Source organism: Magallana gigas, chromosome 1 (genome assembly GCF_963853765.1).
Source record: "Magallana gigas chromosome 1, xbMagGiga1.1, whole genome shotgun sequence".
NCBI lineage: Eukaryota > Metazoa > Mollusca > Bivalvia > Ostreida > Ostreidae > Magallana > Magallana gigas.
Window position 1 is genome coordinate 40,115,739 of NC_088853.1, and position 26,599 is coordinate 40,142,337.

General features: G+C 32.4%; 1 protein-coding gene and 1 long non-coding RNA gene across 4 annotated transcripts in view; one reads left to right on the plus strand and one right to left on the minus strand.

Annotated features, from left to right (window-relative positions):
- On the plus strand, positions 1-25,875 carry LOC117688070 (CD209 antigen-like protein C). 3 transcript variants are annotated; one of them, XM_066067135.1, is made up of 7 exons: positions 1-284; positions 3,526-3,588; positions 3,769-3,822; positions 17,150-17,220; positions 21,084-21,159; positions 21,322-21,334; positions 24,020-24,160. In XM_066067135.1, exons 1-7 carry the CDS (start codon positions 158-160, stop codon positions 24,144-24,146), a joined length of 531 nt encoding a protein of 176 aa, XP_065923207.1. In that variant the 5' UTR covers positions 1-157; the 3' UTR covers positions 24,147-24,160. The 3 variants fall into 3 exon arrangements, with proteins under 3 accessions (XP_065923207.1, XP_065923203.1, XP_034321650.1); XM_066067131.1 differs by lacking the exon at positions 21,322-21,334 and having other exon boundaries at positions 24,020-25,875; XM_034465759.2 differs by lacking the exon at positions 21,322-21,334 and having other exon boundaries at positions 21,695-24,105.
- The window catches only part of LOC136273786 (uncharacterized), a 194,663-nt gene that overhangs the window by 8,504 nt on the left and 159,560 nt on the right, over positions 1-26,599 (minus strand). The window lies entirely within an intron of this gene.

The window sequence follows — 26,599 nt, forward strand, 5'->3', positions numbered from 1 at the left end:
GACAGACGACTTGTCTCAAGTATTACAGCATAAAATATTTCGACAGTATTTAGCCGACTAAGACGTTTTTCATTGCAACACAGATTTGTGTGAACTGTGAGCTATTCTTTTAGACATTTTTTGCAGTTGCAGAACGAATAAAAAGCAATAAAAAAAAATGAGTGGATTGTACATTGTTCAAGTGGCTATATGCATTTGTTTCATGGACGGCTTTGATGGACAACCGTTGTATGAAGACAAATGCCATGTCGATGAGATGGACAGACGTTTCAACGGAGCTTACAGTAAGATTTAAACAGTTAATCATTTTATATTAAAAAAAAAATGAACGTTTAAACAATTTTGAATTCATCATAATTAATTTCTCCTATTATAAAAAGTGCTTATGATATGTTTTGCACGTTTCAATATTTTTATATTATCGAATAGAACACCTCAAGGATTTGTCAAATCCAAATTTTAATGGCTCTACGCCTAATCTTGGTAGAGTTTTTTTATCCGTTTGTAATGATGATAATTGAACTTAAAAAATCTTGACCTTGGGTTCTACAAACGTAACGTCATTGATTAAAAGTAGAATTGTTTAAACATGGCTCTCTTCGCAGTACACTGAACCCCGCGTTATTATTTCTTTATGCCATTGTACTTATCCCAAAGGCAAATGTTGTTTAATGTATGCATTTATTATATCAATTTATTTAAGACGGTTTGCTTATGAATCACTTGACTCGGCACTTATCTAAACAAAGCGTTTGTTTACATTTTGAACGTTGAAGTAATAATTTCGGTTTTAAACCTTAAACGAATGTTTTAAACGTTATGAACTGTTTATCTATGCTTAGAATAATTAAAAAGATAGAATATGTTGAAAAAGAATTTTTACTGGTATATTGAACATATGAAAAAAAAAAAAAAAGGCGAGAGTCTTGTATTGTTAGCCATGCATCTTGCGTATAACTCTACGAATGACTCTCAAATTTTATTTGATCATTAGAAATGCAATTCTAAAGCATTGTAAATAATAAAAAATGGAATTTCACCAAAATCGTGACCATGCCCCTTTAAAATAGCGTAGTGTCAAAAAATGCAAATGTTTTTGTAAACGGATTTAAGCAATCGGCAAAGGTTATTTGCTAAGATGAATATGTCGTATATTTTGTTTTCACTTCCATGAAATAAATATGTATTCATTGTTTTTATTGCGGTCATGAAACAGTATATCTGTTTTCCTTTGAAATATCTGTAGAATCCATTCTTTTTTTTATGTACGCAAACACTATATAGGGCGGGGTGACACTATGAACCCATAACACAACTTGTAATTTGTTTATATTTGTGCATTAGAGTGTCATTGACATATTTTTTTTTCTTAAATTAAATTACGTAAGTAATTCGAATTTGATATGGGCGGGGCTAGTATTGAATAAACACTCTTGTCAAACTTACTTTAAACAACTTTTTATTTGCAACGATTTTCTTTCGCGATTTTCTTCAGATGAACTGGTTCGCGACGAATGTTGTTTACATCAAAGACTGCTTAAGCTGAAATTAATAACTTCTCTAGAAAAAATAAATGTAGATACAAGTTTTACAACCCAGAAGAAGAAATAGTTATAATATTTTTACGATTTAACAGCAGATTTAAACAGGTTTTTTTCATAATGACTCTTTTCATACATGGACGGAAACAAACTTGATTTGTGGTCGGTCGAAGTTAAGAAAACTTCAGATGATTTTAATTTTGTCTTAATGGAAAGCATTGTAACACTGAAAGGAACGCACTGATTTTAGCATAAACAAGGCAGAAGAAATAATATGTGCGTTGTCTTGCCCAATGTTGTCTAAATAGTTAAAGGTGAAAGACATTTAAAATTAAAATAAAACCAAGAAATAACAAATCCGGATTTAAAATGTCACAACAATATTATCCAAGAAAAAAATATTGATATGAAAACAAAGGGTTTTACTGAAGATGCGAACTTCAACTATTAAACGAAAACCAAAATAAAATCGAGGTATGGGAGTTTTTGTCTGCCCCCCCCCCCCCCCCCTTCAGAAGAACACAAACTGGACATAAATGTATTTGATGCCATTAAAACAATGGTTGCTGCAAACACATTACGATAATTTCTAAGGAAAGACAAATTATCTCCCCATATAACAACGCCAACAGAAAATATTTATTTAGTCAATATGTTGCTAATATGTTAACAACAATTTTGCACACGTTAAGCATTTCTATAAGGGGCGGCTGTAATTTCATTATAAATATAGAGCATATCAGACCACAGGCACAATGCCTGCTTGTCAGTTATATGATATTTAACATGAAATAGCCTACGATAAGTTCGACAAGAGTGTCTATTCAATACTAGCCCCTTCCACATCAGATCCGAGTAGCTTACGCAATTTGATTTTAGAAAACAACACATTTAAATGTAATTCTCACACCTATGAATAAATTATACATGTACAGTCCCTGAAACGTTCTATTTTCCCACTTTAACGGCGAGTGAACGGTGAGCGCACGCTGAGCGAGCGGTGAGTGCACAATGAACTAAATATGAACGCAGGCTGAATTGAAATTGATGAGCACTTATGAAAGGTGAAAGGTGAGCGATCGCGAGCGCAAAGTGAAAGGTAAACGCACGGTAACAATATGTGAACGCAAGATGAATGATTTATTCTGAGTTCCTTGGGAGTTATTCTTACATTGTGTTTCGTTGGTAATCGGGGAAAAATAACAAATACACAAAATGTATGTATTGTTATCAGCCTAAATATAATATAATCTGACTGAAGAATAAGTGAACGCTCGACGAACGGTGAGTGCAAGGTGAACGCACGTTGAGCGCTCTGTGAACAGTAGGGTCGAGTTAAACGAAGCGTATAGCCCAAATAAACACACGAAGAAAGCACGGAATAAGAAAGTAAAACGTTTCAGGGACTGCACTTTATAATACTTGAACAACATGTATAATGGAGGCTTTCGTTATTAAAAAAATATATATTTTAAAAAAGCTTGAATTTTTTATCATGGTAAAAGTGAACAAAGATGTATAAGGTGTATGCATGATTCTGCGACTTATGATAAATGTATGAACAAAAACATAATTGATTACATTTGGTAACAAGTCAACTCATTTTAAAGAATAAAATGTTCAGGGTACAGTCGAAATTGTTAAGACCCTCAAATATGAAAATAAATTTCGCAATGAAAAGGCTTGTCGCTATTTCCCTTAGATTAATTATTTTCACAGGAAGACCAGCAGTTCAAAAGTTTGTTGCGATTTGTATTTCAAAATATCATATCTTTTTTTTTCTATTAATTTACTTTGTAGATGTACTCTTTAGAGACAGGTGAAAAAATGATCATTTTAATGGACAACAAAAGCCGACCTATTTGTCATAAATAAATAAACAAAATAAGCTTATGAACAAAAATGATGACAAAAACTATTACATATTATTATATATACTTTTAATTTACAATATCTTTTCAAAACGTGTATTTAACTTTCACAGATAGAGAAGTGGTATTGCAAAGACAAATTGGCAGATTAAAAAATCAACTTGACTCCTTTAGAGGTATTTCTTTTTATAAACGATGAGTTTATGCTTAGTACACTTCAATCATTAAGAAATATGTCTTAAAGCTTAAGAAAGCTGGTTTTAGAAGTACAAAAACTGATTGTTTATCTTAATTTAAAAAAAAACAAAAAAAAAACTTAGCTATCAAATATGTAATACTTTTGTTTTGGGTTTCAGAGACAATAGAACGTTTACAATTTCATCTTGGATGTTTAGATGAGAACGGAACATGTAAGTAATCTATTCTTGCTGTCCATACGTTCGAACGTCCATCAGTCTGTCTGTCTGATATGACGGCACATGTGTTACTGTTTAAATCACTTGAACAAGGATTCGGCAACACAACTACACAACTATAGCAACCATTTCTACATTGTACGCAGGGCGTAGCTTTTATCGTTTGAAGAGTTAATCTTTGACTGGTATGATACTTGTTTTAAACATGACACTTAAACAATCTTAACTTCTCGGGCCTTTACGGCAAGCTTGGAAAAACACCTCGAATGTATTAACATCACCAGATGTTAGAATTTAATACAAAATGGAGTCGATTCCCATCAAAATAACTATCGGTTAGACAGCCTTGTATGTCGCTTATGTGTTCTATATTAGGGTATATAGTTGACTTTAATGAAGAATATAGCTCACATCTCAACAGATCGTAAAATGTGTTGTATTTATATCAAATTTTTATAACATGGGGGGGGGGGGGGGGTCATGGACGCCAAAGTAATACATTTGAGGTGTGTTCCGAGCTTGCCGGAAAGGCCCGAGAAATTGCGAGTGGGCTCTCAATAGCAGAAAAGTATACAAGTTTAGCATTTTTGAAAAAGCTTACCGTCTTTAGAACAAACCCGAAACACCAATTAGTTATCAAAGACAGTTTAATTCTCCTTTTATATATATATATATATATATATATATATATATATATATATATATATATATATATATATATATATATATATATATATATATATAATGCCACCTTCCTCTACATAGCATGGCGAGTGGATTTATCCGAACATTTTTGTGTCTTGTGTCGTTTAAGCCTGCGTGTCTAAAATTGAGAACTGTGTGCGCGAGAATGTAAGTTGAGATCGACTATAGGGTAAACGAGATCTTAGGTAGGGTCGTAGACTCGTATTATTTTGATAAAATCAAAGTTATACCACTTTTGCAACCACTATTGAAATAAAACCACTATTGAAATAAATTATTTCAATAGTGGTTGGGAATGCATTTCATTAGAAAAATCGCTTTGCAACCACTATTGAAATAAAACCACTATTGAAATAAATTATTTCAATAGTGGTTGGGGATGTATTTCATTTGAAGAATCACATTGTAACCACTATTGAAATACAACCACTATTGAAATAAATTATTCAAATATTGTTCCGGGATGTATTCCATTTTAAAAATCAATTTACAGACACTGTTGAAGAACATATACTATTAAAATTATTTTTCAATCGTAGCTTAGAATGAATATCTTTATAAGTATTACTTTGAAAATTTATATTTTTTTCTTTACGTTTTTCTTTTTACAGACATATCATGTTCTATGAATATTGTATATTACATGTATTTAAATGATAGTGAACATATTGTCAATTGCTAGAACTTCTATTCAAACCCCCTGTATAATGAATCATTATTTATTGATAAATATTATAATAAATATTACTATTAAGATAAATTATATCAATAGTGGTTAGGGATGTACGTCATTACGACAACTATTTGAAAATATTATTTCAATAGTGGTTAAGGATGCGTTTTATTTCAACCACTATTGAAATAAAAAAAATTCAATAGAGGTTAGGGATACCTTTCATTTCAACCACTATTTAAAAAAAGTATTTCAATAGTGATTGATGATGCATATCAGTTTTATGTCTATTATTATGTCTATTTGTAGCACTTTCCTTTCTGCTAGGGGAGTTTTTTCAGATATTAAGTATGTCTTATCATATGATAAATTCATTTTTAATCATGATTTACCTTTATATGGTCATGCTTTCCATACCACCTGTTATCTGGAACTGACAAAGCTATACGCAGACGGAATAATAGGCATAAAAATGACATGCATCCCTATCACTTTTGAAATAGTTTATTTCAATAGTAGTTGTAATGAAACGCCTCCCTAACCACTATTGAAATAAATTATTTCAATAGTGGTTGTAATGAAACGCCTCCCTAACCACTATTGAAATAACTTATTTCAATAGTGGTTGTGATGAAACGCCTCCCTAACCACTATTGAAATAACTTATTTCAATAGTGGTTGTTATGAAACGTGTCCTTAACCACTATTGAAATAATTTATTTCAATAGTGGTTTAGATTGTATTTCATTATCAACATCATATTGTAGTCACAATCAAGATACTACCAGAGTTGAAATTTCAATTATGCAATATTTGATTAAAACTACATTTGAAGAATAATTGCAAAGGTCAAATTTCTAAAAGGCAGATCGAGATCGAACTCATGACTTACAGATTCGTAGCTTAACTATTTTTCTACGCTAATACATACTTCGACCTGGAAAATTAAATGTATAGAATCATACTTGATTCAATTGTTCATTTCGATACAAAGATTTTTACAATATGGAAGTATTTCATACTAGATTTTGTAGTGGACTCCTAAATCAACATTTGTTATAGCTTAAAAATGACCCCTGAAAAATGATTTTCAGGTCAAAAGATCAAAATTAAACCTGAGATCAATAAATTGCGAGAGATTCTTCAGTACCAAGCGGGGGACACAAATTCTTTGAATTATATTGTTTCAATATTGGTTTGAAATGTATTTCATTATGAATATGACTAATAAAACACCGACTACTTGTTAAAATTAAATATACAAAAAAGCAGCCACTGAAATTATTTAATTTTACAATTCTAAGTCAATTGAATGTTATTGATTAATATAAAATCAAAAACATTGTTTCACCCTGACATATAAAGCCAAGCCACCCCTTCTCCGGTGATAAATCATTACGTTACAGAGGACGGTTTTGACTGAAATATAAAGATATCTGCTCAAAAATTTAATTGCGAACGTTCTCTAAAACTTACTAAACTTTGCAAAAAATATCAATATTATATATTTGTTTGATATTGGCTATGTTGTTATGGAGAAAAAGTATAAAAAATTAATTGTTTACGACTACAAAAATGATGTCACCAACAATGACTGACATGGGACAAATGTTGATGAGAAAAATATACAAAGGCCGAGAAGGCTCATTCGAGATTCAAAATACGACATTCGGAATACGAAAAACGGAAATTCAAGATTCGAAATTCGAGATTCAATATCTAAATTAACAAATCAAATCAAAGTTCTGAAAACATGTATCCTAGCGATATCAAACCATTATTAATAAAGATCATTCGTACATGTTCTTATATACAAATAAATGATATGTTCACTTCTTCCTAGCTAACTAAATGATTATTTGTAATTATTTTTACACAGAATATTAAAGTAGACTAGTAATTATGCAGTGTGTTTTGCGGATCTAAGTGATTTTGTTTGCCCCGCTGCATTTCCACCTGATGCGTTTGAACCCTGGGGAATTTCACAACCAATAGTTTAAAACCCCGGTTTATTCAACCCTTTTGTGTAAAAATGCGGTTATGCTAGAGAACTTCATAAACGGAGCCAATTTATTCGGTAGGGGGGGGGGGGGCCTAGGCCAATTTTCAATAATTTTACTATGTACATTCAATAGGCTTCAATTTTCCCGAGGAGGGGGTCCAGACCCACTGACCCCCTCCTTTCTAAATCCGCACATGACGATTAGTATCTAAAATATGTTTTAATCTTAATATAAATAATCAGTCAAGTTTCAACGATAAATATAAGCAATACTTATCGTTTTTTATGTATACAGGCATACACTAGTACTATGATTATAAACTAATCATTGAGATATTATCACATCATACAGAATAATTAATTATTTTTTATTTTACTTTTCTTGAGTAAACAATTTCAAATGAGTCTTACATTTGGCATTGTTTTCAATATAGAAGGATACATATTTTGTACAATTAAAGGTAAGGATGATTTGTTCACATTGCCGATTTCTCGTGCAGAAAACAGTAAAATTTTAAAAAGTTTGTGCATGGATTTCTCAAAATTAATTGATGTAGTTTGTTATGATTCATTCATTGGTATATTAACAAGAAAGAATAGAAGGTATATAGACAGGCATATGTATCACACCCAAGTTGAGTGTTTCTGAAGTTACCTACCACCAACCCCCCCCCCCCCCCCCCCCCCCCCGCACCAAAATTGACAATAATAACATATAAATCATACAAATGTTTACTTTGCATGTAAGTAACTCTCTAAAGATGTAAATAAGCGCTGCAAAGATGTGTGTACTTAATATACTACTACATTACACTTAGCCAGATAAAATGTATTATCGTCATATAACATAGCCGATTAAGTTAATGTGTACATATGATCAACGTACATATAATTCTAATATACAAGGAGGCGGACGTATCAGGCGGGGATACAGAATTTTTTTTTCCAAAAATGATCGGTTGAATTACATTAAATGCTTTGAAAATTGTTTTAAACTCTCGCAAGGGGTCAAAATACATGATAGCAGCTATGTAATTGAAATCTTTCATTTCATATCAATATGAATTACTTATTATAACAACTGGGAGTATATCATAAGCAATACATGTCCTTCACCGGCACAACCCCCTCCCCAGAAAAAAATGAAACAAGTGTCCTTTGTTTGCTTAACGTGTGGAAAAACTGGTTCAAAATTTTTCTAAAGGACATACCCGATTAGTAAAAAAATGAGTCGTTTAAAACTAATTTTGTCAAATTTTTTTAGGTTCATTTGGGTATATTTTGGTCCATTTGGGTAAATATATGCACCAGCGCAGCTCTAATTTATATATAATCAGACCATAAATTCGAAATATTTTCAAAAATTAATAGCTTTAAAACCAGTGGATAAAAAAAGGAACCCAAGTCGAAATCGATGAGTGCTAATAGTTGTGTTGAATGAATGGTACAGTAGGATATGCGCAAAAAGTCCAGTTTTCTCTTTCCTACCCTATATTTATTAAACATTAAATCCGATCATAAGAGTCAAATCTAAAATCAAGTACGGGTATATACATGTTTATCAAATGTAAAACTATTCATAATTTATCTGTAGTGCATCGTTATGGTGCTACACAGAAAGTCTGAAATTAATTTGCCGAGCCAAAACGAAAAAAGCGCCTGGAAAACGAAGAGAAAACGAAGTGGGGACAGAATAACTGATGAATTACCCCCCGAAATTTAAATACTGAAAACAGATCATTGAGTACAACCCATCCGCACACAATTTAAGAAAATTTCATATTTTTTTGTTATCATTTTCGCTAGCCGATGTATAAGACATTACAAATACCCCAAACCCCCTAACGGAAAAGGAAATGCTAGGTGATGAGAGAGAGAGAGAGAGAGAGAGAGAGAGAGAGAGAGAGAGTCGGTATAAATCACACGTGCGCTAACACCGAAATTAAAGCTTGCTAGTTGGTCTGCCTTACCCTATAGCTACTATATATGCTTGTATCAAATCAAATCAATTTCAAATTCTAAATCAAAGTTGAATTTGACACTACAAAACTTCCCCCTCTCTCTCTCTCTCTCTCTCTCTCTCTCTCTCTCTCTCTCTCTCTCTCTCTCATCTCGACAATGGCATTGATACCCTACAATACACTATTCCTATTTGGATTGTTGATGTTGTAAATCATTATATCTTCTATGGTTTATAACCTATATTTTGACATGTCGATTATTTCACTGAAATTCGTTTCATAGCTAAAACCACACTCAGTTTTAATTATTTAGATTAAACAGATATTTCTTCGAGAGCTGATTTTTACACAGTTAGGGCGAATACACTACATGTTAAAATGATTCGGGGGAAAAACATGGAGGGCAAACAAAATCACTTGTATTTGCAAAGCCCACAGTGTTATCACTAATCTTATTGTTTATACTGTGTGGGGTTAATTCATAAATGTTAATTTAACCATTTTATAACCACTATATAAGAGTTTTTATGACATGATATGTATTATATTTGTAGGAAAGAGCATGTACGAATGATCTTTATTTAGAACAGTGTGATAAGATACATGTTTCAGATCCATGATTTGATTGGTTAATTTAGATATTAAATCTCGAATCTCGTATGGCGAATCTCGTATTTTGAATCTCGAATCTCGAATGAGCCTTCTCGGCTTTAAGCCATTGGTTAAGTTTAGCCTTAAAATACAAAACTCGAATAAAGCATATTCACATTGTAATTTTATTTGAAATTCAATAAAAGAAAAACAGGCTTAATATCGCACGCATACATGTACGTTCATGATAAAGATTTAAACTTGAAAATCATTGCAATTAATTGTTTGTTTTAATAAAGTCTCCCGGTTTGATCTAGAGAATGAATGTCAACAATTTTAAAATGAAGTTATTTGCAAGCAATCGTAATTACTTTGAATACCTATGCAACATGTCACTCTGATTTAAAAGTCAACGACAACAATATAAAACAAGTTCGCCTGGAACATGAAACAAAAAAGATTAACATGATATAAAAGAAAAAAACACGTTTAGAACCAAGAACCCAAAACGTTAATTTTCCTTGCGTTAGAGCTTCAAATGCAGCATTCTTCATCAATGTTAATTTAGTGTCTTTTCGTCCAAAATATGTTTCGAATTTCGTACCAATTGTTCTCTTCCTCAAACAAAACTAACCAGGTGTTTAAGAATCTTTGATCCTGTACAATTTCTCTTAATCGACAAATAAGGCCACTATTCCTTCCAAAACGACTCACCAAGCGCCGAATGCAAACAGGATTCGGAATGTCAGGCATTATCAAGTTGTTAATATGGATAAGGGGTAGTCCAGCAGATCTGACAACGTGCATAAAGAATCTATTAACATACTGCAGTCTAAACATTGATTCAGGATAAAATTCAATACAAATTCGTATTATATTTTCAAGTACTAGATTTGGAAGTAGAGGATTCTCAGTATTTGACGATTCTGTATGCAAGGAACTGTTATTTTCACCAAAGCTCTTCTTCTCTGGACAAGGAGGTCTTTCGGTCTCTTCAGAAATAGATTGAACTGGTTCGAGTAATGGATCTGGAAGGATATCATCTGTGCAAATTGATCCTGCAGTTTCAGATTGACGCATGTCAGTATCAGTTGCAGGGCTGTCTGAACTTACTTCTAAGTTGTCATTAGCTTGGTTTGTTGGTGACGAAACCTCGTTCTCAGGTTGAAAGGATTGGCTTTGATTTACAGAATCGGTTTCAGAAATAAGAGATTCCTGTATTTTGGGCAAAACATTTTCTAAGTTAGTACAAACAACGCTAACGTAATGTTCGCCCAATCCTTCCGGGTAATGGCCAACTGTAATGATAGGAAGATCAGGGTCGAACCGTCCTGTGTCTGATACGATTCGGTGATGCCCTTGACCTAGTTTGGAGATGACTAGAATCTGCAAACAAAATATTCTTGCAATTGCTTGAAGCGTGAAATGGTCCCCATAGGTTGTTGAAGCTGACATGTGATTTAAATACAGGTCAAAGTAATTATCATTTCTGAAGAAATCAACGTACAGGTTTCTATTTTCCCGCAGGTGCAAAATAGCGCTATGACGAAGCTGATCTCCTGTTCTAAACAGACCTAAGCTATTTAGCTGGCATGCTAAAGCATCAAATTGACAATTTCCATAGCGTGTTGGATTTAACGTAATTCTGACTCCAGGAATAAAAATTGCGTCATTTGCGTTATCTTCTACGCAATTTCTTAACAGATGGGGGATTTCCGGTTCACTTTGTCCTTTTTCCTTATCATGATCAGAGTTTCTTTGGGTTTCTGTTCTTGGAGTGATTGCAATGTAATATTTTCTTCGATGATCCTCTCTTCGTCTTTTTTCTTGAAAAAACTTCTTTGATTTTTCTCTTCGTTTTTTCTCTTCCTCAACTGTAAGGCTTGTTATGTTTTCCACAGATACCCATTCCTTTCGCGAAACTCCGTTTGGGTCTATATATGTTACAAAGTATTTACTGAAAAATTTGTTTCTTTTAAGGATTCTTGCAATAACTACTGATCTTTTTTTAGGTACACGTCTTCGGCAGGGATATTTTAACAAGACCTTTTCTCCGCTCTTGTAAATGGAACAGCAAAAATTGCTTTTAATTCTCTTCATTCTGACTCCACATCGTGCAGATGCCAGGGATGCTTTTTTCCTTATATCATCGGTAGAACCATCTCCCCGACCATAGTACACCATGAATGGTGTCTGGTATCCAAGTACCTCTTTTGGCTGACTGTTAATCGCACACGCAACCTCAAAAAGGCATTTTGCCCAGTTTGAGCCCCGATTATTCGCAACCTTTAGGAAGTTTAGTTTTCTTTTAAGAAGGGAGTTGTTTCTCTCAACCTTTCCTTGACTTTGTGGGTGATATGGGCTACTGTTAATTAGTTTTATGCTATGTTTAGCCAGGAATGCAGGCAAATCTCCCTTAAACTCTGTTCCATTGTCGCACTGAACGATTGATGGATAGCCGTGTTCTGAAAAAAATGTTCTTCAAACATTTCAGAACATTTCTGGGACTCTTATTTTAAAGAGGTCTTAAGAATACAAATCTCGAAAATCAGTCCATTGCACTAAGAATGTATGAGTACTCAATCCCATCATGAACAACCGCTTCCTTTCTCATATCTATGAGGTCAATTTGAAGCCTTTCGAAAACTTTTTTTGACTGCATACTTTGGATGGGAGCTTGATTTGTAAATCGTGCGTTTATAATTGAATGCCTTTGACTCCGACTTAGAATTTTTCGCACACGTGCCTCACTTCCACCTGTAACCTTTCCTTTCATTTTATAGTGGATGCTTCTTGCTCCTGCTCCCAATGTTTTCTTTGCTGCCTGAAGAATGGTCTCTTTTAGATTGGAAACTGTTAAGACTCTCTTACCTTCGTGGAGAAGAACATCCTTGTTTTCTTCTTTGCCGAGGCTCAGTTTGTTTTTTACTCTCCAAAACTGGAGAATACCTCTTCGTTGCTCTGACGTCCTTTCTTTAACGGGAACGTGATATGTTCCTTTCAAAAGTTGAATAAATAAAGTCCTCTAGTCTTTGGCGGAACCATCTGAAAATTGAATTAAACGCTTATGAATTTATTGAAAAAAGTATTTGTAAAAACTATCAAGTTGATTGCAAATTGATAGGGTTGCTGTAAAGTTTCACTGATTTGTCTGATTACGCAGAATTTTAATGGTTAACCAGTATTTCTTAATTGTTAAAAACTAGAGACATCATATTGGTTCAATTGAAAAATTTCAATCATAATAAAGAAGAGAATTCTACCATTATGAAGAAGAGTATAAAAAAAAAGATATACATTTTTGTTGTAGTTAAGTTTCCATTTGGAATAGTCAGTTTTAACCGATTTTCGTTTATTCAGTTATTTTTGCAATGACCAAAAACAACTGTGATATTCGGTTTAGTGTTTTGCTCAACGTGTTAATTACAGGCACGTATGTAGCTATATGTTTTAAGAAGACAATGCTTTTTGAATATTGTTAGATGTATTACCTTCTTTATGTACGTTTATAGATGGTTATATTTCTAACACCCTGAATAATTTTATTTATTCGAACACTTACCTCCTTTTATAGCAAAGCAAAACACCACTCCTTTGATTCTTTAGGGAATCCAGTCATACTTTTTTGTTACTCATCGGCTGGCAATTAAGAACATTTAACATCATGTACATACTTTAGTTCTCCTCTGTCAAATTGATTTTGTATATATTACATTTGGTAATATAAGAACATGTTTCTGCTAAGGAACGTTTAAGAAAACAGCCAATGCATTTTGTGCAGGTCGTTTAACCACAATAAAGAGATACAGATTTTATCTATTCAATTCAGTACATCTAGAAAGAAAGTTTGGGCATGTTAAGCATATTCCTACCGTAATTGTTTTTTCTATTAAAAATAAAAAATCAATTCAGTACATCTTGAAAAAAAAGTTTGAGCATGTTAAGCATATTCCTACCGTAATTGTTTTTTTTTCCTTTTGAAAAAAGTGGTTGTAAGCCCTGATTATTTTTTGTAAATACAATAATTGGTGTTAGGATGACGTATGCAAACATATATTTGTTCAATCTGAGTGAAAAATATAGCTTACCAGTTTATTTTTGCATCATATTTATTTGTTTGAATTTTCACATAAAAAGTATCAGTTTTCTAAACAAGTTTTACCAATTCTTGTAAGTTGAAAACTATAATAAAAATCACACATAAATATAGCATGCCTAGAAAACAGGGTATGATATCAATAAGAATATAAAAACTAGCTCTGATTTAATATCATGTGCTTTAACACGTCTATTGTGGGGAAATATTTCAAAATTAAAAAAAAATCTTAAACGATGAAAGTACTTTAATTACAATATTTTATATAAAAAAACAGTATTCAAATGTTAAAATATTAGCATAGCAGTGTTACCTTTAACTTCCATCTGGAACGAACATATCAACGACTCAGGCAGGCAGACAAACAGAAAATGTCTAATGTATATCCCCTACTTTGAATGAAATGCAGGGACAAAATTTATTTATATAGTGCTTGTGTTTCAGCAGTTTTCAACAATTGCTATAAAGTAAAATGTATAATGGAATTTATTATCAATTACTATTGAAATAAGAAATTTTAAAAGTAGTTGAAAGGTTTTCCCAGAATATCTGATACCATTTCCTCCTTAAATAACTGATTCATTTTGTTGAACAAAAATCGAATGCATTTTTTATAAAAATATATGATGTGAATTTTCACTCAAGAAATTTAACAAGCATTCACAAGTTTTTTGACAAGTAAAGAATTCTTTATAAAACACAACATATTTAAGAATGTGATCCATATTTCTTTCATTAATGGTTATAATGAAACGCATAACCAACCACTATTGAAATGATTTATTTCAATAGTGGTTATAAAAAAAATGCATATCCAACCACTATTGAAATGATTTATTTCAATAGTGGTTATAAAAAACATGCATATCCAACCGCTATTGAAATGATTTATTTCAATAGTGGTTATAAAGAAATGCATACCCAACCACTATTGAAATAATTTATTTCAATAGTGGTTATAAACAAAGGCATACCCAACCACTATTGAAATAATTTATTTCAATAGTGGTTTTATTTAGATAGTCAGGTTACTAAGTGATTCTAATAATAAAATACATCCTCAACCGCTTTTTAAATTACTTCTCTCTCTCATATATATATATATAGAGAGAGAGAGAGAGAGAGAGAGAGAGAGAGAGATTGTTTGAACATTTTGAAGAGTTTAAATGAGTTAAATTTGACGAGATGTTAGGCATCTTATACATGGCGTTGCGTAGATCATCGCTATTTGTAAATAAATATGTCGCTTGATAGTCCTCGAGAAAACAAAACACTTATAAGGTTAGTTACTGACTCATTACGGAGATATATTGGGTTGATCAATCTCATAGAAGGCTCGGCTTCGCCTCGCCATCTATTGGATTGATCAACCATATATATATATATATATATATATATATATATATATTTATATATATATATATATATAATGAAATAACAATTATACATAATTTATAAAAAAAAAATCGAATTACTATTTGCAAATTGATACTTGAAATGAAGTACATCCACGACCTATACCAAAAAAATAGCATAAATGTGATATGTAAAATGAAATTTATTCCCAATACTGCACAGTTATTCTTGTATTGAAATACATTTATACAATTACGATTATCATAATATATTTCAATAAAGATTTTTATAATGATATATGTTATATAATATTTTAAATGGTGTTTGTATTTCAATAGTGGTTGCAAATTATTTCTCATAAGAAGCTTTATACCCCACCACTATTGAAGTAATTTATTTCAATATTGGTCGTAATAAACTTCATCATCAACCACTATTGAAATAATTTATTTCAATAGTGGTCGTAATAAAATTTATCACTAACCACTATTGAAATAATTTATTTCAATAGTGGTCATAATAAAATTCATCACTAACCACTATTGAAATAATTTATCTTAATAGTGATGTTTATAATTACATGTATCCTTAATTGATTTATTTTAATATACAGGGGGTTTGAGTTGAAGTTCCGGTAATTTCCAATGTGTTAATTCTTGTACAAATAATGTACGATTTTCACATTATATATCAATAGAAAGAAAAAGGTAAAGAAAAGAATATAAAAACAATTCTATACATCATTCTACGAGTTTTTTTATTTCTGCACAACAGTAAAAATCCGAAAAGAGGTACGTTAAATTCATAGTCTCGGTTATAATTACTGTAAATTATAAGTCTTTAATACCTTTTATTTGCATTTCAATTTGCGTGAATTGGTTATATATTTCTGCACACCCGTAAAAATTGTAACATTATACCATATTTCCTTTTAGTCTTGAAATATGCAAGTATAATACCTACCTTTTGTATCTGATATTGTTCGTAAGATAAAGTGTTTCTTGCGTTACAATAGTAATAACAAAGTAATATTTCTAAAAAGTTCATTCTCGTCTACAATAAAAAAAAAATAATAAAAAATTAGTCTTTAAAAGTGTCTGTAAAGTGACTCTTAAAATGAAATGCATCCCCAACTACTATTGATATAATTACTTCGATAGTAGTTGTATTTCAATAGTAGTTGCAAAGTGATTCTTCAAATGAAATACATCCCCAACCACTATTGAAATAATTAATTTCAATAGTGGTTTTATTTCAATAGTGGTTGCAAAGTGATTTTTCTAATGAAATGCATTCCCAACCACTATTGAAATAATTTATTTCAATAGTGGTTTTATTTCAATAGTGGTTGCAACATACCACTGCATTTCTCTATCTAAGGTGCAAATAACTTTACCAATATCAGGCATACCGCATCATTTTTTTTTTTTTTACATTTTGGTATAAATATTTGAATTAACAATGCTTAAAGAAAAACAAATAATTTCAATAGATATTGTAGAATGTTACTTTCAACTACATGTAGTTGGACCTGAAAACCGAAGGCTGAATTTCATTTATAGCAATTTGTATTGCATTTTCGTTTTCTCACTTTTTAATATTTGAAATCTACGAAATTTGTTAAGTCGTACAAGGATCATCAGAAAATTATCTCCCTTGCGCCGAACAGTATTTCAACCAATGAAATTAATGTAAGTTTTCACATCATGTATTTTCAACCAAACACAAAGGAAAGGAAGTGCACAACCCGGAGACTGTAAATTATTTCAACTCTTTATACCGTCTTCCAAGGAAGACGGATATAAAATTGGTGGTATGGGAGGGTGCTTTCAATTAAACTACACACTATTGTATGTTTTATTTCAATTATTATCATTTTCAATGCCAACATTGCATAATCGGCGAAAAAAGAACAATAACTTATGCATTATTTTCAGATCTCGAAGAAAACGTTACAAAGAGTCAATACTGTTTCATTAAAGCACCTTTCAACTGGAAAAATGCCAAGGTAAATTGTTTATTGCTTTAATATATTGTTTATATCCTTAGTTTATTCGAATATGAAATGTACGAAAACAGACTGGTTCTCATGTTTTTCTTATAATACCCCCCGCAAACGAAGTTTGGGGGGGTATATAGGAATCACCTTGTCCGTCCGTCCGTCTGTCCGTCCGTCCGTCCGTCTGTCCGTCTGTCTGTTCGATTCGTGTCCGGTCCATATCTTTCTTATGGAGAAAAATTAGAAGTTCTTACTTCACACAAAGATTGCTTATGACCTAAGGGTGTGTCATGACCTTTAACCAAGGTCATTCGGGCAAGGTCAAGGTCACTGGCAGAAAAAGTGCAAAATTCGTGTCCGGTCCATATCTTTCTTATGGAAAAACATTAGAAGATCTTACTTCACACAAAGATTGCTTATGACCTAAGGGTGTGTCATGACCTTGAACCAAGGTCATTCGGGCAAGGTCAAGGTCACCAACAGAAAAAAGTGCAAAATTCGTGTCCGGTCCATATCGTTCTTATGGACAAACATTGGAAGTTCTTACTTCACACAAAGATTGCTTATGACGAAAGGGTGTGTCATGACCTTGAATCAAGGTCATTCGGGCAATGTCAAGGTCACCAACAGAAAAAAGTGCAAAATTCGTGTCCGGTCCATATCGTTCTTATGGAGAAACATTGGAAGTTCTTACTTCACACAAAGATTGCTTATGACGTAAGGGTGTGTCATGACCTTAACCCAAGGTCATTCGAGCAAGGTCAAGTTCACTGACAGAAAAAGTGCAAAATTTGTGTCCGGTCCATATCTTTTTAATGGAGAAACATTGGAAGTTCTTACTTCACACAAAGATTGCTTATGACGTAAGGGTGTGTCATGACCTTGAACCAAGGTCATTTGGGCAAGGTCAAGGTCACCAACAGAAAAAAGTGCAAAATTCGTGTCCGGTCCATATCGTTCTTATGGAGAAACATTGGAAGTTCTTACTTCACACAAAGATTGCTTATGACGAAAGGGTGTGTCATGACCTTAACCCAAGGTCATTTGAGCAAGGTCAAGTTCACTGACAGAAAAAGTGCAAAATTCCGGTCCATATCTTTCTTATGGAGAAAAGTTAGAAGTTCTTACTTCACACAAAGATTGCTTATGACCTAAGGGTGTGTCATGACCTTTAACCAAGGTCATTTGGACAAGGTCAAGGTCAATGGCAGAAAAAAGTGCAAAATTCGTGTCCAGTCCATATCGTTCTTATGGAGAAACATTGGAAGTTCTCAGTTCACACAAAGATTGCTTATGAGCTAAGGGTTTGTCATGACCTTGACCAAAGGTCATTTGGGCAAGGCAAAGGCTACTTGCATAAAAGTTTAAAACTCGTGTCCAGTCCATATCTTTCTAATGGACAAATATTGTTCTTATTTCACATCTAGAATGCTTATAACCTGAGAGTGTGTCATGACCTTGACCAAAGGTCAATTGAGGAAGTTCAAGGTCATTGTTAAAAAAAATCGGGTTCAGTATACCAAAAACTCAAAATGTTTATATTAAGTGGCTGCTTGACGTGGAATTTCGAGTCATGTTTGTTAACATAAGGATGCAAATGTCCTCATGCATTTACAGTTAACTTGAACTAAAATGGAATTTAAAGAATAGAAATTGGTTTTTGTACTCATATAAGCATTAACAGTTTTAAAAAATAGAGCAGTTGTTATTTATAGAAAATGGACGATGAAATAGATTCATCCAATATTTTCTATAATAGAAATAATACATGAGTTATGATTTTTTTCTTAGCGGGGGGTATCAATTGTGAGCTTGCTCACAGTACCTCTAGTTTATTAATATATATTTACATAATCAAGTATGTGTACCTCTAATTCAAAGGAAAATATATTGTAAATTTATATCTCAATCGAAACTGACAAGACTGAAATCTACACCGCGGTTAAGGCAAGTGTTTAAAGATAGTATATATTATGGTCATTTTGAATAATATTTCATTCTAACAAAACCAATGCTGAATACAAGTATCTATAGTCTGTCCCAAGATATTTATGCAGCACATTTGGACGATTCGTAATAAAAATACACATACCTGTGAAAGAAGTACAATTGAAAAAGTTGAAAGGGATAATTTCCAAGATAATTTCATTGACACATTATCATCTCTCACTGAAAAAAATTCACAGGAACGAAAACATGATGCCTAAGTTACTTATAAAAATCGAATTAGTAACAAAATGTGAATCCGGGATATCTTGGAACAGAGTATAGTGAATGTGTTCACGAAGGATGTATATTTGTACTTTTGAATGGAGTCACTCTTAATGTAATTTCCGATTTTCATTTTATGGTTTGACAATATGCTATATCTGCATAGATTTTTTAAAATGTTATTTCATCCTGTTTATTCTGTTTTATTTAGTTCAAAATGACCTATTTTTTCATCCCCCCTACTTATACTTACTGTACATGCATGCAAAATTAACTTAAAATTAGATCGATATGACTGTAAGAATGACCCTTCCTTCTATATATATAATCTCTCTATCAAACCAAATCTGAGGCAGTAATCGCATTTTATACTAAAATAGTTAGTACAGCATTACAGATGTGTGATCCACCTATTTTCCACAAAGAACTATATATGATAAGAGTTAAATTTGGCCCCCAAAATTCCCCATTTTTTAAGTGTTTCGGGTACAATAAAATGTTAACTAATTTTCACGTCAGAAATGACGCCATTTCTTTAATTCAATCAAAATCAGCCAAAAATTGACATTTTTCTTATCTATTTACGAATGGGAAATATATAGCGCATGCTTGAACAAGGAAAATATTTTTGTCACTTATTAGTCTTGACTAGATTCATCTCTGATTAAAATATTTTATTTGTTCAAGTATGCGCTCTATGTTTTCGGAAGGAAAAACTGCTGAAAACAAGCTGTTTTACGCTAAAATGCCAAAATGGCGGGAAAAGGTTGTCTTTACAATGTCATATTTCTAAATTGTGGGCACTTGAACCAAAATGAATATTATGTAAACACATCACATACATATCTGTACTAAGAAAACAAAGAATGATAGGAAAATGATGATGTTCATTTTAGGGGGCCATTTAAGGCCCATATCATATATAGTCCAAAGGAAAATATAGCACGAGATCACTGTGACGTCATACATTTAAATCAATGATCATTTGTTTGCATTTCTCGACTCAATACGAAGTAATGCAAGCATGTAAAATCTCTGGTCTCACCGAAACTTTTTTGGTCTCAAAACGTGCCTTCAAACCTCAAGGCACCCTTTATTACGAGTTAAAAGTAAGTCATTTTAGCACAGCACCATGGGAGAAAACATTAGCGAGCATTATAGGACGTAGACAAAAAAAATTCTTAATGAATCTGTAGGTTTAGTTCGTTCTTTTTTTCGCGTGCACTGGTTCATAGTTCCAATTTTGACATTGTTTACACTTCATTCCGATGATTTTTTTCCGACATTGATCACCAAAAAAGCATTTACTTGTTGTGGGCTGTATACATTGAGAACAAAGTTAAACATGGCAATTCACATATTACTTTGATAATATAATACATGTGTATATAAACTGCTGCATCGATTTTTGTTTTTTATTTTGTTCCGCACATATATAATAACGCAACATTTGTGAAATATGCGAATCGCTTTCAAAGGAATAAGACAAATCCTATTTTTTGACAGTAGCTGGAAACTGTATTCTAAGGAAAACTAATTGCGTGACTTTACCTCATAAAGACATTGGCAAATTCATTGATAATTTAATTATTTGTATCTGTGTTTTATCCATTTATTTATTTATTTGTATTTTATTCATTTACCTATTTGTTCATTACCAGGGTAAATGCCAATCATTTGGGTCACATCTTCTTGAGATCAACACAGAATCAGAACAGAAATGGTTGTATGATAAAGGTAGTTTCTTGTGCTTTAAACAGTTCTATTTGAGTTGGCCATCAGATTACGTCCATGATATAATTATGTTGCTTAACCTTCGAAAATTATGTCAAGTGTTAAACTTCTGGACATTTTTGGGATTTAAAAGTAAACTAATTTTTTTTAATTCTTACTTTGCAGGAACGGGCAATAGGTTACTTTCAAGTTGATAAACGTTTCAATCTCTTTTTTATGGTTTCATAGGAGTAGTAATACAATGTGACATGCATTTTATACATAAAGGCAATAAGTTTAAATCTCTTATTGACTATATCTACCTATAGTGAAGGATCAAAATATACATAAATAGGTTGCTCACTGCTTGAAAAGTAGGCTCCAGAGGTCGTGAGTTCAAACGCCTGCCGGGGCGGAGGTGGAGCTCCATTAAAGTGAATTTCTCTGTGGTTTATGCATATCTATATCCTTCACTTTGGGCAGGTATATGTCAACTTTAGAGTCGTTGCAATGTTTTTGCTTATTATATGTATATATCTATGCAATGTATATCGTTTAGATCCTCTCAAAATGTCGTTTAACCTGTACCTCAAGCGAGCGTTTATTGTGCGACCAGCGCGCATGGTTCCGTTCGTCATCGAAGGCAGGAATAATGTCTTGCCTAGAAGGCCGATTGGTTAGCCCGGTGGTCGCTCACTGCTAGGAAAAAAGATTCCAGAAGTCATGGGTTAAGCCCCGGCCGGGGTGAACTTGAGCTCCAATATAGTGAATTTCACGGTGCTTTATGTATATCTATATATCCTTCACTATGGGCAGGTGTATGTCAATTTGAATGTGTTTGCAATGTTTTTGCTCGTTTATATATATATATATATATATATATATATATATATATATATATATATATATATATATATATATATATATATATATAAGAGGAATGTCAACGAGTACTCGACTATCGCTCGGTTACACTGATCACCAACTAAGTTTTCTTAGTCGATTACTCGTACACTCGTACAAGTTATTGAGTAAATTAATTTAAAAAAGCTTGTTCTTAACGCTGCAGTTTTGAGCTACGAATGATAATAAAAGTTTCTTTTTTTCGGTATGTTTTATGCCTTAGTTACAGGGTTTTTTTTCCATCGGTCTCCCTGGTGTATTTTTTAAGCGGCTAATAAATGATCTCTTTTGATTTACTTAGGCAATTATGTACTTGAGGAGAACAAATTGTGTTTCTTCTAATCATTTATCTATTGGATTAGGTGTTTGTGTCTTGAAAAATATAATTATATCAAAATCATCCCAAGGTGTTCAGTTTAATAATCATTAAGCTATTATTGTTGATTTGTCGCGGACTTAGCATGGACCTGGTCACATTTGATTTGCTTAAGATAACATGAAGCTCATTTATATGTTCTACTAGCATCACACGAAAAAGAAAAACTAGGACATTTGCTAACACATATCTAGATGGAAAACTTTTGTACATATTATTTTAGGTCTTTAAATGTTTTTTTTTTTAGTTTTACACAAGATGCATGTGACAGTAGCACTATTTGATTTCATCAGGACACACAATTTCAGATAAAACAACAGTGAATTAATTTTTAACACATTCAATTGTCAATGTATATATAAAACAAATAAATTAAAGCTTTAAACGCTGGCTAAATATAGCTATTACAGTATTTTAAGGAAAAAACCAACAAATCAAAATCACCAATACTGTTAAATGTAATTTCACAGAAAAAGTAAATTGGAATGTTATCTGTAATTAAACAATCAATTTTTATCACTAGGTAAACTGATAAATCATTTAATCATAAAATAGAATTGAAAGTTTGGCTTCAAATAATTGCAAAAGCCATCCTAAAATAGTCACCACTGGGCCTCCATAGCAGACTAAACACAAACAAAATATCCTGTCTCTAGTTCCGGACTCGAAGGTCTCTCACTGGAAAACTATCCACACAGGGCCTCCTAACCATAAACGTTGGTCAAACACGAGCTCCCGTGCGTCCCACTTGCGTCACGCGCTGCTCCGTTAATAGTTCTCAGTCCTAGTCCTGCCCCACATATGCTAAGCTAAGCCTTCAACTAACGTTTCACCATTGACCCACCGGGTTAACGATATGATTATCCATGCACTGAAACAATAATTACCTATGCTAAAACCTATAGACATACTCATTTATACAACGAAAATAACAAAGACCACACCCTGTAAATATACACCCCGTAAATATACTATGAAACTGACAAAATACATACAAAAACTTACCGGCTGGAGAAAAGCAAATGCCCAAACAGATTTACAGTAATTTATGGCTACCAGTCTACCAGACTAGCTTCTGGTATTCGCCAAAATTTACAAACTTGACGATTTCAACAACGTTGCCGCACACTTGACAAGCAGCCACGGCTCTAACTCACCAAACCGGTTATACTAAAAATAGCCATAACACCAAACACTCTCGATTGACAAGTATGGAACACAACTTGGTCCAAAATTACAACTATTTACACAAACAAATACAAAACTGAAATAAACTGAATTCAACTTCATCACATTGGTAATATCATTTCCTACCTTTTAGGCCTCCTTTAAAGATAATTGCAAAATATTGTGATATACTTCAAATGAAAATAGCCAATAAAATAAGATAGTTTTATAACTATCCTTAACTTTCCGGATATTCGTACCTAACAAGTAAATCAATTGGTAGAAGCATTAGCTACGAATCTGTAATTTCGAATTCCGGTTGGGCTTTTCCAAATTTTACCTTTCAAAACAATTAAAAAGTATATTTTGGTCATTTTTTTTTTATTTTAAAATTATAAATCGGTGAGGGTATTTTAATTATAATGTTCTTTTATTTAGTTTCGAGCTCGGAAGGAATGTGGTGGATCGGACTTGTATTACACACCGTAGAACACTTATGGATTTGGGATCATTCGGAGAGTGCATCGACATTAAAATACTGGCATCCAGCAGAACCCAATGGTGAAGGACGTGAGAAGTGCGCCCTGGTAAAAAAAGATGGCAGGTGGCGTGATTATCCTTGCACTAGCAAGTTCTACTTTATTTGTGAAAGAAAATAAGAGAGAAACAAGTTGCTGTACTTTAAAAAAGGACTACAATACGTGGACCATTTGTTTGTGTTTCCAACGAAAAAGTGAAAGCCTTAAGATTATCAGAGATTCCACCGACTCTAGCCCTCTGCTTTTAACCACTAAATTTGTACGTTGTATTACGTATATATGTATGTATAGCCCTGTCTTTTTATCTCAGAATTTAAAGGATTCATACTTCTAAAATAATTATGATCTATCTATGAATGAAGTTTGCATGTACAGTATCAGGCATTCGGTGAATTTTACTATTTGCGCACACATTACGATTCGCACTACTTTGTTAACTATGCAGTGACAGCTTTGTGTAAATTAAAAATTTCATATTCATATGATGCAATTTTCTTGAGATTTAAACTTTTATACAGTGACATAATTATTCAATCATACTTAAATGCTTAAAAAATTTAATCGGGAATTTCTCTACCCTCGCCTACTATAAAAGTAAAGTTAAATTACTTGTGTATTCGGAAAACAACAAAACATTGCAAATTATGCTATTTGATGCATGCTGTAGTTTCGGCATAACATTAACTTATTTCATAATACTGATAGTTCATATCACATGCCAATCATTTTTAAAAAGGAATACTTTGTTTCTGTACTGTTTACCGACAACTTTACAATTACAGCGCCTTTTAACTTATGTGTGCATACGGCATGAAATCCCGATCCCGATTCAGATAAACGTGTGCTAGCCTGGTTCCCTGAGCTACCCATTACGCACAGGAACCAGGCTAGCTCATGCGCAGGCTGAATTTTCCCCATAGCATCCGGTTTAACCTCGCTTATATATTTTCTGCGTGGACCTCAGGGTCCACGCAATTATCACGGGAAAAAGTGGTCAATAACTTAAAACATTGATGTCAGATCTACATGTATCACCCAGTGATAAGGAGTTAAACAAAAATGCATGTATATATTACGTTCTTTATTTTGTAATCTATATCAGCTAATCAAAACATAAAATGAGAAAGATATGAATATCCACGTTAAATGACACAGGTACATAAAAGAATTATTCTTTTTTTAATATAAGTATATATTAGATTAGTTCTCGTAATATGATTTCGTGCTGATTATTTCATTTGTACAGGGTGTTCCATAATATCCTATACCATTTGAAATTCTTAAATAATGTTTGACCAAAACTTTAGAATTGTGATTCAATTTTTAAAAAAAAGGAAACGAAAGTGTATTTTTCTATTTAAACAATTAAGGTGAAAATATGCCTTTCATCGACTTATGATGTCACAATATTGCATCATATTTCTTTAGTTTAATTGATTTTTTTTTCACAATGAATCGGACAAGAAAGCAAGCATCTTGCTTTTAAAGGCTGCTTTTTTAAACACATACTCCAGATACAGTTCTACGAGTTATGAAACAAGAATACTCTAGGTAAAAACAACTCAACAAGCACCGGCTTCAATAAAGAAAAAAAATTAGTTGTTTTTTTTTTCTGGGACACCTCGCATATAGACTACATTTAACTTTTTTTGTTTATATTTATTGATAATGCTCATATATATATTGAAACAATGCTTTGATGTATCGCATTTGAATGATTAAAATAATGACATATAAAATATTCTAAAGCTTAAAAGTTCTTACTATCTTTTTTTCTGACAAATAAAGTTTTCTTCGGTATATTAAAAAACCTATCAATTGAGTATTCGGTCGAGAGCAATCTTATTGTACATGTACCCATTGACAGTATCTATTTCCCTCGGCTTCACATCGCGGAATAAGTGATGTCTATGGGGCTGATAGCTTGATTCCGTCCTCATTTCCATCAAAAAGGTATATGATATTATTCCTGGTGTCATAACTTCATACAGTATACATGTTTTGATGTGATTCCGAAATATAATGTCATTACATTGTAGAAATAGTGCGACTATTGATACGATTAAATTATTTTTTTAATGATCAGCATCGAGTCAGTCTGAAACAAAAATGTTATAAATACGCATAATTTGGCTTTGCAGACAAATTCTAAATAAAATTACTAATTTATTTTTTATTTAAGGAATTGTTATTCTCGCTTACTCTGACAAATGTCATTAGGCATAGGACACCTCTCTTACAATTATAATTACATCAAGTTCACATACCCGTTTTCTTTATTTGATGTATAAACTAAACCTACAGGTAATACAACGGGATGATACACAACATATTTTTAAAGTCAGCTCATCCACTCTCCGAAGACTTTGTCTTTATGTAATAAAAAATATTTACATTACACTTATATATTGCATGTAAGGTGTGTTGAAAGCTACGACAGTTATAACGCTGTAACACACACAGGGTACTGAAAGGTTAA